At 53.9% G+C, this 13,515-nt stretch overlaps 2 protein-coding genes across 2 annotated transcripts; both read right to left on the bottom strand.

Moving 5' to 3' along the window:
- Positions 1–254: 254 nt before the first annotated feature.
- On the bottom strand, positions 255–5,989 carry EAH_00049510 (hypothetical protein, conserved; the record flags this gene model as incomplete). Its single annotated transcript, XM_013391344.1, has 13 exons — positions 255–604; positions 892–1,083; positions 1,373–1,448; positions 1,553–1,642; positions 1,873–2,075; positions 2,410–2,512; positions 2,783–2,934; positions 3,315–3,416; positions 3,593–3,821; positions 4,198–4,265; positions 4,363–4,420; positions 4,797–4,849; positions 5,074–5,989. The coding sequence occupies 13 exons, from the start codon at positions 5,987–5,989 to the stop codon at positions 255–257; spliced, it is 2,592 nt and encodes an 863-aa protein (XP_013246798.1).
- A 1,015-nt stretch (positions 5,990–7,004) lies between these two features.
- Positions 7,005–11,143, bottom strand: EAH_00049500 (hypothetical protein, conserved; the record flags this gene model as incomplete). The annotated part of the gene is made up of 6 exons (XM_013391343.1): positions 7,005–7,220; positions 7,429–7,591; positions 7,759–8,100; positions 8,291–8,620; positions 8,776–9,122; positions 9,434–11,143. The coding sequence occupies 6 exons, from the start codon at positions 11,141–11,143 to the stop codon at positions 7,005–7,007; spliced, it is 3,108 nt and encodes a 1,035-aa protein (XP_013246797.1).
- Between the last annotated feature and the right edge of the window lie 2,372 nt (positions 11,144–13,515).

The following is a 13,515-nucleotide window of genomic DNA, read 5'->3' as shown; positions in this document are numbered from 1 at the left end:
CACGCCACCTGCAGCAAACAGAAAGAAGGCAAACCCCTGTACCCAAACTAAACCCTAAACCCTAAACCCTAAACCCTAAACCCTCTCTAACTGTCTCTACCGCCTTTAATAATTCGCTTGAGTCGTCTTGTGTTGATTGCGCGCAGTCTGCAGCTAAGCTGCAGTTACACCTCAAATAAAAAATAAACAAATGCCTTAGAAAGAGGTCCTCTGAATGAACCCCTCATTGCAACTGAGAGCCTACGGTTTAGGGTTTAGGGTTTAGGGTTTGTTCTTACATCAGCGAATCTGTCTTTGGCCTGACTCAAGGCGACACGCACTTCAGGAAGTTTGTCTACTAAATGTTTACAGGGAAGCAGTTTCTGGTGTAGCGACAGTGCAATCTGTTCAGGGGAGAATTCTATTAGATCTTCTTCTCCTAATAGGCCTCTCTCCTGCTCCCACCGCTGCTGCTGCCGCTGCTGCTGCTGCTGCTGCTGCTCATGCTGCTGCTCCTCCTGCTCAGCCAGGCAGCAACCCACCACCGAGAGACGCGCAGAGAGCTCAGACAGAGGCGAAGGATCCGCAGCAAGCGACAGCAAGCAGTGCAGACGAGACGCCAACTCTGCAGCAGCAGCAGCAGCAGCAAGAGCACAAGCAGCAACAAAAACGGCACCATAAGCAGCAGAAGCAACAGCAGCCAAAGCAGCATCAACAGCAAGAACTTCTCACACTTAGCAGCTGCAGAAGGAAAGGAACGGCGGTGGAGCCTCGGCCATATGCAGTAGGCCAAGGGCTGCACTATCTAGCTGCTAGCTAGCTAGCTAGCTGCTTGGCTATCCACTTGGTTATCTAGCTGTCTGGCTAGCTGGGATAGCTAGCTACTTGGCTAGCTAGCCAGTTGCTGCTTACCGACGAGTGTTGGAGCGTGCGGGTCTGCCTCCCATTGAGAAGCCAACTGCAGAACCTCAGGATCTGCTGCCTTCGTTGCTTCTACTTCTGCTGCTGCTGTTGCTGCTGCTGCTGCTGCTGCTGATCCTGTTGTTGCTGCTGTTGCTGCTGATGTTGCTGCCGCTGCAGCAGGCACACAAAGTTTTTCAAGCCCTGCGAACAACACAGGAAGGAGATGAAGAGACAGTGGCGCCCTTTGCTGCTGCTTCTGCAGCAACAGCTGCTGCTGCTGCTCTTGAGGCTGCAGGGGTTGCGGGTGCTGCTGCTTGCGCTGCAGCTACGAAGATGTCCTTTGCTCTCCGCTACCTCAGCAGCAGCAGCAGCAACAACAAAGAGAAGCGACAGCAAGCAGCAGCAGCAGCGGCAAGCAGCAGCAGCAGCAGCAAACAGCAGCAGTAGCAGCAAGCAGCAGCAGTAGCAGCAGCAGGTAGCTCGGGCCTACGCTGGAGTCGGTCTTCCAGCTGCAGCAGCCGTCTGGCTGCAGCAGCTTGCGAGGCCATCGCTAAGTGTGTAGCATCCTGCAGCACGGGTCAAGAACCTAAACCCTAAACCCTAAACCCTAAACCCTAAACTCTAAGCACACATCCTGACTTAAGCTCTCGAAGTGATGCCTCTAACGTACCAGCACCTCAAGCGCGCTACCGTTGCTGCTGACGGCTTGCTGCTGCTGCTGTTGCTGGTAGTGCTGCTGCTTCTGGTGCTGCAGCTGTTCCTGCGCGCACATTGAAGCACTTGGGGTGTATGCATGCGCCAGGGATTCAGCAGCAGCAGCTGAGAGCAGCTTAACAGCGGTAAGCTGGGTGAATAGAGGCACTGTGGGGCTAGAAACAAAGCAGCAAAGTTGCTTCTGCCTTGGTGCTGCTGCAGCAGCGTGGCAGAATGCTGCTGCCGCAGCAGCAACAGCCTTGTTGTAGCAGCAGCAGCAGTGCTGCTGCAGCTTACCTGAGCGCTCCGCACCAACGCATCCATCTCTATACAAGTGCTGGGGCAGTAGAGCGGGGCGAGAAGGCCCCCTGTGTCGCTGGCTTCAAGGTATGAGGCCTCCTCAGTCTGCTGCTGCGGCTGCTGCTTGAAGAGCACCCGCTGCAGCGCAGCATCTGCTGCTACTCCCTCTAGCACAGCAGCTTCTGCCTGCTGCGTTGCCGCTGATAGAGAGGAGGTGCATACATAAAGAAAAAACAAACAAAAAACAACGAGCCACATGAAGCAGTATGACTCCCGGCTGCTGCTATTGCTGCTGCAGCACACGCTGCTGCTGCTGCTACTGCTGCCTCTGCTGTGCACAGACACTGCTGCAGCAGCAGGCTTAAACCAGTGAGACGCAGAATAACTCGCATGCAAGTAAGCCCCAGACAAACAAACAGACAAATAAACAAACAAATAAACAAACAAATAAACAAACAAACAAACAAACAAATAAACAAACAAATAAACAAACAAATAAATAAACAAACAAAATAAAGAAAGCAATCCCCTCACCAGCAAGAGCCGTATTCAAAGACAAAATATATGCAGCGCCACACGAGCGATCCTCTTGCTGCTGCTGCTTCCGCGTCTCCTCCACATGCTCGCAGAGACTCTCCTGCAGCAGCAGCAGCACCACCAGCACCAGCATCGGCATCAGCAGCAGGAAGAGCAACATAAGCAACAGCGAGAAGAAGAGCAGCAGCAGCAGCAAGACGAGCAGCAGCATCGGAGCCAAAAGAAGCAACATCAGCATCATGAGCAGCAGCATTATCGTCAGCAGCAGCAGCAGCACAATCAGCAGCAGCACGACCGCCATCAGCAGCATGCGCAGCAGCATCCGCAGCAGCATCCGCAGCAGCAGCAGCAGCAGCAGCAGGTGCCTCACAACGAGTTGAACAGCTTGGGGTATTTCTTTTTGAAGTCTGCTGAATCTGCTTAAAGGCGACTCCTTTCTCTCTCGAAGGCTTCTGCTGCGCCTCCTCTCTATCTTGTTTGCAGCGTACAGCTGCAACATATCTGAGTCGGGTGTCTCGGTTGCTGCAGCGCAGCAGCAGCAAACGCCCCACACCGCAACAGCAGCAACAACCAGCGTCCTCAGCAGCATGCACAGCCAACTAGCCAGATAGCTAGCCAGAGCGCTACCTAGCTATATCTAGATAGATAGCTATCTAGCTAGCTAGCTAGCTAGCTAGCTAGCTACCAACTTGCTTGCATTGCCCCACAGGTTCACATGCTACTGCTGCAGCAGCGAAGTAAGGGCTGCAGCAGGCAGCAGAAACAACCAGCAGCAGCAGCAGCAGCAGCAGTAGCACCAGGAGCAACAGCAACAGCAACAGCAGCAACAGCAGCAGCAGTAGCAACAGCAGCAGCAACAGCAACAGCAGCAACAGCAGCAGCAGCAGCAGCAAGAGCCTTACGTGAGAAGTCCGCCCCTGCAAATCGTTCGAAGGCCAAGTCGAGGTCTATACCCTCAAAAGATAACTCCGATAACCCAGAACCACCATCGCATTCTGCTGCAGCTGCAGCAGCAGCAGCAGCAGCAGTAGCAGCAGTAGCAGCAGCACCAGCAACAGCAGCAGTAGCAATAGCAGCAGTAGCAGAGACGAACGAACGCTAAATGAGTCTGCAGAAGCCAAGGCGGCTCAAGCTGCAGCACAGCAGCAGCAGCAGCAGCAATAAGAAGAGCAGCACTTACAGGTTGTTGTTTCGTCTGCACTTGGTGCGGGCGGAGGCACTGAAGGGAGTCCTTCGACTACATACACCTCCGGCTCCTCTCTCCATTGCTGCTGTTGCTGTTGCTGCTGCTGCTGCTGCTGCTTCTGCTGCTGCCGCTGCTGCTGCCTCCTGCTAACTTCTTGCTGCAGCTCTCCATGAACATCCGCCAGAAATGTTCGACTCATCCCCGCAAGGCCTTCCTTCAGCGCCTGCATCGCAAACCTCAAACGTAGAAACAGCTAGCTAGCTAGCTAGCTAACTAGCCAGGTAGCTAGCTAGCCAGGTAGGGAAAGAGCAAAACGAATGCTTCAGCAGGGTAACTGAGGACACACGCGGCTACCTGAAGAGAGGCCTGGCTAGCTACATCCCGCTCTAGCTATACAAGCTCTGGCTAGTTAGCTAGCTACCTATCCAGCTAGTTAGCTAGCTGCATAGATAGCTAGCTAGCGAGATAGCAGGACCCTCCCCTCGTAGAAGACAGACGCACGGCAATAGATCTAGCTGCCTACATAGCTAGCTAGCTACATATCTAGCTACACAGCTAGCTACACAGCTAGCTACACAGCTAGCTACACAGCTAGCTACCTGGCAATCAGCTGCTCCGCTGCCTCGCCGTGCCGTCTTTCCAGGCCCATCCCTGTCGCTCCCCAGCCCTAAAGAGAAGCTCAAACACCCCCCAAACCCTAAACCCTAAACCCTAAACCCTAAACCCTTGGCCTTGGGGAGAGAGAAAGAAGGCTGGAAACTCACCCGAGGAGTGCTGCGCCCCACTCGCCTCTTCAATGTCATGTGCAAGGGCTTCAGGCATCTGCGCAGCAGCAACAGCAGCAGCAGCAACAGCAGCAGCAGAAACAGCAGCAGCAGCAACAGCAGCAGCAGCAACAGCAGCAACAGCACGTTGAGAGATGGTCGTTATTAGCTAGCAGTCTTTAAACGCTTTTGTCTTTGTCTTTGTTTGTCTCTGTCTTTGTTTGTCTCCGTTTGTTTTATTTTTGTTTGTTTTTATTTATTTATCTATTTACATTTCTATCCTTAGTCTCACGAACTACCTAATTGTTTATCTTTTATTGCGTTTATTGCTTGTTTATGTATGCTTATTTATATTTATTTATTTATATCTATTAAATTATATTTATTTAATTATATTTATTTTTTATATTTATTTATTTATTTTTCTGTCTCACGTTCTCGCGACTGTCTCCGACAAGCAGCCGAGGCCTCCAACTGCCGCCCAAGTCTGCACCGCAAACCCTAAACCCTAAACCCTAAACCCTCAAACCCTAAACCCTAAGCCCTAAACCCTCAAAGCCTAAATCCTCAAACTCTATACCCTAAATCGTAAACCCTAAACCCTAAACCCTCCAATCCCCAGCTAAAAACCATAAATCCTCAGCCATCAAACCCTAAACCCTAACCCTAAACCCTAAACCCTAAACCCTAACCCTAAACCCTAAACCCTACGGCTTTGAAGATTTGCTGCGTCTGGTTTCCAGAAGATTTCTGCGAGTTCTTCTTGACCTCTAGCTACAGCAACATCTGCAACAGAGGCAGAAGAAGCAAAAGGCCGCAGCAGCAGCGAAGCCCCCAAGCGAGGAGACAATCCTGCGCTGCTACAAGAGCTGCTGCTGCTGCTGCTGCCAGCAGCACTCGGCCCCAACTCGCCACTAGAGCCGCGATCGGATGCATTCATCACATGCTGCTGCTGCTGCTGCTGTCCTTCCCCCTCTGATGTACCGCCAGCTGCTGCTGCTGCTGCTGCTGCTGCTGCTTTTAAAGAGACAGAATCTTCCCTCCGCATTACGCGGAGACGGCCTGAGCCAGCAACAGCAACACCGACAGGAGCAGCGCTGCCCATGCTGCTGCGGCTGCTGCTGGACTCTGCTAGTGCTCCTAGAGCCTTCATTTGCTGCGCAAGCCCGACACTGCTGTCAGACAAACTTGTCGACGAAAGCTTCCTGATACCGCTGTCTCGCCTTCCGGTTCTCTCCGTTTGTCGCTGCTGCTGCTGCTGCTGCTGCTGCTGTTGTTGCTGCTGTTCTTGCTCCTGTTGCTGCTCCTGCTGCTGTTGCCGTTGCTGCTCCTGCTGCTGCTGTTGCTGCTGCTGCTGCTGCTGTTCTTGCTGCTGTTGCTGGGCTTGAGATTCGGTCGATGGACCCTCCTGCTGCGGCTCTCTCCCCAGATGCTGCTGCTGCTGCTCTTGCTGTTGCTGCGGGTTCTGCTGCTGCTCCCGCTGCTCTGCTGCTGCAGCAGCAGGATCAGTGGCCTCCTCTCTTCTACGAGAAGATTCATCCGAGTTAGCTGCTTCTGCAGCATCTTTCAAAGAAGCCGACTCAGTAGGGGCCCCCGTAGAGGGGGCCCCCTGCTTAGGGTTGGACATGGCTGCAGCAGCGGCTGCTCCTGCTGCTGCTGCTGCCGCTGCTTGTGTGTAAACTCTGACGCTGCTGAAGAAGAAGGTGACTCAACAAGCCTATGTGTGTGGCTGCTGCTGTTGTTGTTGTTGCTGCTGCTGCTGCTGCTGCTGTTGCAGCTGGCGCAGCAGCAGCTACTGCTGGTGTTGCGTGGGGTTCTCCTCTCCCTAGCAAGAGAATATGAGTTTCACAGAAGCAAGGAAGACGGCCTTTGCATGCAAGATCAGCAGCAGTAGAGCCAAGTGAAGCAGCAGCAGCAACTGCAGCAGCAGCAGCAGCAGCAACAGCAGGAGTTGCTGCTATTGGCTGGGCCCTGTCGTTGGCGCGTCCGCTGCACTGCGTTTCTCTTGCATTTCAGTATCTCTTCCTAAAAGAATTAATTGTATTTATGTATTTAATTTAAACACAAGAAGAAAAAACAGCAGCAGCAGCAGCAGCAGTAGCAGTTGCTGCAGGGGCCCCTTTCTATTATGATGAGACCGGTGGCTCTGATGTTGCTGCTGGCTGTTATTCTTCTTTCTTTTACTTTGTCTCTTTGATTTTTTTGTTTAATTAATCTCTAAAAATTATTTATTTAATCTATTTAAAGAAGTTTCTACTAATATATACTCGCAACGCAGCTGCATACTAACGCAAGGCTGCAGCAGCTGCTGCTGCTCCCGCCCCCAAAGGCCCAGACTGCACGAAGCTCTAGGGTTTAGGGTTTAAGACCTAGGGTTTAAGGTCAAGGGATTAGAGTTGAAGGTCTAGGGTTTAAGATCAAGGGATTAGAGTTGAAGGTCTAGGCTTTAAGGCCTTGGGTTTAGGGTTTAAGGTCTAGGGTTTAGGATTTAAAGTCTAGGGTTTAGGGTTTAAGGTCCAGGGTTTAGGGTTTGCTATGTGAGGGGCGTGGATAGAGGGTTTAGGGTTTGTGGCTTTTGGCTTCAATTCCTCGCTTTAGCTCTTGCTGCTCCGCAACCCCAGGTTGCTGCTGGAGGTTGCAGATCAGCAAGAGCTCAAGCTGCTGCTGTTGCTGCTGTGCTGCAGCAGCAGCAGCTGCTGGTGCTCTTGCTGTTGTGTCTTCTTCTCACTACAGCGTATGCACTTAGAACCTTCAGCGCGAGCCCCAAAGGCTGCTGCTGCTCCTGCTGCTGCTGCTGCTGTTTCTGCTGCTGCTGCTTCTGCTGCTGCTGTTTCTGCTGCTGTCAGCATTTGCTGGGGCTTAGTAGTGGCAGTACAGCCAGCAGCAGCAGCAAACTTAGCAACAACAGCAAACTCAGCAGCACCACCAACAGTAGACGCATCAGCAGTTCTAACAGCAAACGCAGCAGCAAGCCTAGCACCAGCAGCAGGAACAACAGCAGCAGCAACAGCAACAGCAACAGCAAGGCCTTCAAGTTTGTTTGAACAGTAAAAGTTTTCTGCTTACATCTTCGTTTTGCTGGGGGCTCATTATGCTCCCAGCAGCGGAAAGGCTGCTGTTGTTGCTGTTGCTGCTGCTGCAGCTACTCGCTGCATGCGATGAGCAGACAAATTCTTGCTGTTGCTGCTGTTTCTGCTGCTGTTGCTGCTGCAAAGAGCCGCTTAAAATTCTGTGCAGACACGCTGAATGGCAGTACACTGCCACGGGCTGCTGCAGCAGCAAGCCGAGGAGCAGCAGCACCACCACCGACTCCAGCAGCTGCACCTGCTGCTGCACTGCAGCAGCAGTTAGCCTCAATGATTTAGGCTGTGCTTGAACACCCAATCGCTTCTATACAGTATAGACTTGTCGAAAGACCACGACTTGCTGCTGCTGCTGCTGCTGCTAGCATCTGTCTTCCCTTCACGGCCACCCTTGCGGTACCCCTCCCGTCTCTGCTGCTGCTGCTGCTTCCGCAGCTGCTGCTGCTGCTGTTGCTGCTGCTCCGCCTCCTTCCGCCGCTTCTTCACCTGTCTGTACGCCTCAATCACCTGCTGCTGATACGAAGTAGTAGTTACAGCAGCAGCAGCAGCAGCAGCTTTTCCTTTTACTATCGGAGAGCCTTCTGCCTCCTCTGCTGCATCAACTCCTGCTGCTGCTTCTGCTGCTATTGCTGCTACTCCCCTATCCTCTCCAGCCCTACAGACAACAGCAGCAAAATAAAAGCCCCACCCTGCTGCTGCTTCGCAATTCCCGTCTGCTGCTGCTACTGCTGCAGTAGCAGCAACAAAACCAAAAACTGCAGCAGCAGCAGCACAAGCAGCATGAACAACAGCAGCAGAGGGAGCAGCAGCAACAGCAGCAACAACAGCAGCAGCAGCAAACTCACCGCGAAGACTTAGCCTTCAGAGCTTCTAATTTTTGTTTGAAGGCCCGCAAGTCAGGGGGCCCATCCACCACATCACCCCACAGCATTATGTGTCGCTGCTTTTCATTCCTTGTTGCTGCTGCTGCTGATGCTGCTGATCCTCCTGCTGCCGCTGATCTTGCTGCACTTGCTGTTGCAGCTGCCTTTGCTGCAACTGTCTTTCCTTCTCCAGCTTCAGCTGCTGGAGGCTTGGCTGCTGCTGCAGCTTTAGCTGCTGCTGCAGTTTTTGCTGCTGCCTCCGTGGCTCCTGCTTCCGTTGCAGCGGCCTGCTGCTTTTGCTTTCGCTTCTTCCTGAATCACAGCAGCAGCAGCAGCAGCAGCAGCAGCAGCATAAGAACCACAAGCCCTCCTTCTTATTTGTAACTGCGCATACAAAGTAAAAAATAAACAACAAAATAATAAAAATATAAACAACATACTAATTGAGGTGTATATCTGAAGCCTACATTGCTGCAGAGGGAGCTGAAGGAGACTCTGCTGTGCTGCCGCTGCTCTCGGCTCCATCTGCATTCTGCTGTTGCTGCTGCTGCTGTTGCTGCTGCATATCTTTCTTCTGCTGCAACAGACGGAGCTTCCTGCGAATATTTCTGGACAGCTTTTGCGGCGTTTGCTGCTGCTGCTGTTCTTGCTGCTGCTGCTGCTTCCGCTTGACGGCTTTCTCCTTTTGCTTCTGCGGCTGCTGCGTCTGCTGCTGCTGCTGCTGCTGCTGCTGCTGCAGCGGGTCAGCATCTTTCCGGATTTGTTTGCTGGTGGGGGGTCTGTTATATTTCTTTTGCTGCTGCGCATCGATGCGCTGCAAGACAGCAGCAGCAGTTAGAGAGGGGCCGCGTGGCTGTCGCCGGCCCCTACGAACTTTCCACCGAGACGTCCTCCCCATTATGCTGCTGCTGCTGCTGCTGTTGTTGCTGCTGTTGCTGCTGCTGTTGCTGCTGCAGCAGGTTGGGTTTTGCGCTGCAGATCCTGCTGCTGCAGTTGCCTGTCTTGGCGGTCGTACAGTTGCCTCAGAACCACTACCAGCAGCAGGAGCAGCAGGAGCAGCAGCAGCAGCAGCAGCAGCAGGAGCAGCAGCTACATAATTGTGCAGCGAGCCTGCAGAGGATCTACTAACAACCTATCAGCTTCTATCTCGAGTTCATCAAAGGATCCTTCCCTCCACTTCTCAACATGAAAAGCTAAGTACTCCGCGTAGTGTGGGGCCGTGCTGGTCTCCACTAAGCAGCTGTTGTTGCTGCTGCTGCTGCTGCTGCTGCTGCTGTGGCGCCGACGCAACGTTGCTGGCGCTGCGGCTGCTGCTGCTGCTGCCGCCGAAGCTGCTGCGGCTGCTGCACCCGCCAAGGCCAGAGCACGCGAAGGAAGCGAAGACACGAACTGACCTCTTCGGCTGTTGGGGGTCCCCTCGCCTGCTGCTGCTGCTGCTGTTGCTGCTGTTGCTGCTGCAGCTGAAACCCCTGCAGAAGTGGGGGAGCCTCTGCTGCTGCTCGCTATAGACCGCGGCAGCAAAGCAGAAATAATAACATCGAGGGCTCTGTGGCGCCGCTGTTGCTGCTGCACTTCCCTGCTGTCTGTACAGAACAGGCGGCCCTCTAGAAGCTGCTGCTGCTGCTGCTGCTCCTGCTGCTGCTGCGGAGACAGGTGCTGCTGCTCCTGCTGCAGCCCCGAGCTGATAGAACCAGGGCCGCAGTAGGGGTGGCGGGGTGTCCCTTCTGGGGAAGAAGGAAAGCAATCGGAGTCCTCACTCTCTGGAGGCTGCTGCTGCTGCTGCTTCTGTTGCTGCTGCTGCTGCTGCTTCTGCTGCTGCTGTACGGAGCTGAGGCAGGTGTCTACTGCATGCACTGCCCGCCCGCGTGCTGCAGCAGATAATGATATAGCAAGACAAAGGGGACAGCCAAAGTTGAAGGAGATTTCTCCAAACCACAGACCTCCCTGCTGCTGCTGCTGTTGCTGCTGCTGCTGCTGCTGCCGAGGTCTGCTGTAGGGACGCTTGTTGTATGCGCGCCACCCTAAACTGCGATGACGGCGGTGGGGCCCCTTGCGGCTGCTGCTGCGGCTGCTGCTGCGATTCCTGCTGCTGCTTCCGGGACCTAGGCCCCGCTGCAGATGTCGCCCTCTAACAGGCCCTACACCTGCTGCTGCTGCTGCTGCTGCTGCTGTACTCCGCTGCTGGCTTTCTGGGTGGTGGAAGGGACAGCGCCACGGAAGAGACCCGGAGAGGCCGAAGTGCTGCTGCTGCTCTTGCTGCTCCTGCTGCTGCTGCTGCACTGCTCGCTCCTCAGGCTCAGAAGCAGCAGGCAAACCGGCTGAAGCAGCAAGAGACGCCAGCCGCTGAGGCACTGCTGCTGCTGTTGCTGCTGCTGCTCCCCCTGCTGCCAAGGCGGAGTTGAGGAGACCACTCAGAGCAGCAAATGCGGCCGCTCTATACTCAGACAGAAAAGGCGAGGCGCAGCTCTCCAGATACTCTTGCCGCCGGCTGTTGCTGCTGCTGCTGTTGCTGCTGCTGCTGTTGCCGCTTCTGGTGGTGGTGCTGCTGCTGCTACCGTGGCTGCTGCTGCTGCTGCTGACGTTGCTGTTGCTACTGCTGCTGCTACCGTGGCCGCTGCTGCTGCTGCTGCCGTTGCTGCTGCTGCTGCTGCTGCCGTTGCTGTTGCTGCTGCTGCTGCCGCTGCTACCGTTGGTGGTGGTGGTGCTGCTGCTGCCGTTGCTGCTGCTGCTGCCCCCCTCAGAGTGCTGTACACGAGGCAGAGCCACGGAGGAGGGCCCCGAGGGCCCACTTGATGCTGCCGTTGTCTCTTGAGATGCCTCAGCTCGCTCCTTCATGTTGAAGTTCAGTGCGTGCTTGTGGTGCTGCTGCTGCGGCGGCGGCGGCTGCCGCTGCTGCTGCTGCTGCTGCTGCTGCTGCTGCTGCGGCTGCTGCTACTGCCCCCTTACGAATACTCGTAAGCAAAAAAACAAAACTACTTCTCCCCTATAAAGCCCTCAGTGGTGGCAGGAAGTGGTACATGCTCCCCCAACGGGTGCGACAGAGCAGGGCCCCGGTCGTGCAGCAGCTGTTGCTGCTGTACGGTTGATGCTGCTGTTGCTGCGGCTGCTGCTGCCGCTGCTAATAAACACAAAAGATGAAGGTAAATAGCCTCAGAAAGAAAGCTACAGACGCCTTCTGTTACAAAATATTTTAAAGAACTAATGTTAGGTGCCGTCAGCTAACACTGCTGTGCAGCAGCCGCCGCTGCTGCTGCAGCGGCTTCCGATGCTGCTTGCTGCTGCTGCAGCTGCTGCAGCTGCTGCTGCAGTTGCTGCTGCTGCTGCTGCCGCTGATACCGCTGCTGTCTGCTTTTGCTGCTTTTGCTGCTGCCTGAGAAAACGCTGCGGCGCTGTTGAATTCGAGTACAAGAGAATATATTTCCGAAACTTATGCGGTGTTGCAGATATACTGTGCAGTGTTTGGGTGTCTAAAGCCAAGTGTGTGCGGGGCGGTGGCGGTAGTAGACGAGGGGGTCACCGCAGCAGCAGCAGCAAGAGCAGCAGCAGGAACAGCAGCAGGGATAGAAAGGCTTAAAAGGCTTACAGCAGCTTCCAGCAGCTGCAGCGCCGCTGCAGTGACAGTTTCCGGTTGTAGAGCAGACAGAGGGCCGGCGTGTGCTGCAGAAGAAATGAAATGAAAGCTGCTAAGACCTGCTAGAGCCACACCTTTTTGTGTTGCCTCCAAGCAACCTAGGCACAGAGGCACTGAGGTATGAGGCTGCTGCGAAGAGTCAGGGACTTGTTACGTGTTGCAGCAGCTTTTGCTGCACAGCAACTGCAAGCAGAGGGTGGCAACGCCCCGCTCCTATGGATGCACGGATGCTGCAGGCAATTTGTTCTTGTGCATGTACTCAGTAGCTAACCTTCATGCCAGTGTATGAACAGGAGGTCCTGCTATCTGTGGGGCAGAGGGAGGAGTGGTTCTGCTGCATCGCTCCTCCCTCTGACCCAAAGAGAGCAGGACCTCCTGTGATTTGCTGTGAAGATAGGATGACCAGGGGTGGAGCTGCGGGCGGGTATGTGGTGGTTAACGAAGGGGTAGAGGCATCTACTGCTTCTGCTTCTAATTTCAGTTGAGTTGCCTATCCACAGCTGCATCTGGTTAATATCGTAGACAGTTCCAGCTAAACTCCAGATTCCCTGCTATACGCTTAAACACAGTTGAGGAGCCCAATGTTGGAGCTGGTTGTTAGCAGCCTGCTTCTTATACACGCAGCTGTAAACTTCCATACACTGCTTGCGCTGGCTCGTGAGTGTTTGAACAAAGCGCAGAAACGCCAGGCAATAAGCCCAAACCAACGATGTTTCGAAACCACCGAACGTTTAGACCTCTTAGCTTCGATTAAAACTAAATGGATTTGCAGGCCCTCTAACGTTCACAGGAGGGCGGCAAGCCGCAGAAGTTCTGCATGCATTGGGTTGGGCCCTTATGTGGGCGCTGTCCTTTACTCGCGCTTTCTCGCATTGTTCACTTGGAGATGTCACCATTCCATTACTTCCGGCTTTCTAAATCTGTCAAGGGATTATTCATCGAAGTTGCTTCGATCGCTTCTCACCAAACGGAAGCAACGTTGCTACGGAACCAAGCAAATGGAGGAGAATGAGATCTTGGCTAAACATTTAGCATCACGAGGTCAAGCAAAACGAAAAGAAAGGGTTTCACGGCTAGGATATCGACAACCCGCGTGGGTTAATGAGGATCGCTTGCGCGATGCAATTGTTCTGGAGCATCTTCTCGCCTTCCCCAGCTCAGTAGGGGCGATTAACGGCGTGCACAATGAAGAGTAAAGCTGTGCGGCGAAGAGCCTTCTGCTCACATTTGTATTACCACTGACAAAGATGCATGCAAAGGAACTCACATACGCATGCTCTCCTCGGCTAGTTTCTTTCTTCCGGCGATCTACTCCCCTCCTTCCATCTATAGCAAGGTCGGCGCTGCCGCCCACAGCAGTTTCATATATTTTTAAAAAATATTTCAGGGCTGGTTCCCGGATTAACTCTGGGAGAAACCGTACTTCACGCTTACATCGGTGTCGCTGCTCGCTAGCACTTCACTACAGATTTCTGACTAGGCTTGAATCTCCGCATAATGTTGGGTCCTCTGCTAAGGTCAAGGACTCTCCTTTCCGAGGGCTAATTATATACAGCGTTAGCGCACGCACTGAAAG

Source organism: Eimeria acervulina, genomic scaffold, assembly GCF_000499425.1.
Source record: "Eimeria acervulina Houghton genomic scaffold, Eah_scaff803, whole genome shotgun sequence".
In the NCBI taxonomy this organism is placed as follows: domain Eukaryota; phylum Apicomplexa; class Conoidasida; order Eucoccidiorida; family Eimeriidae; genus Eimeria; species Eimeria acervulina.
Note: the sequence above shows the minus strand (reverse complement) of the source record. Positions and strands in the feature narration are given on the sequence as shown.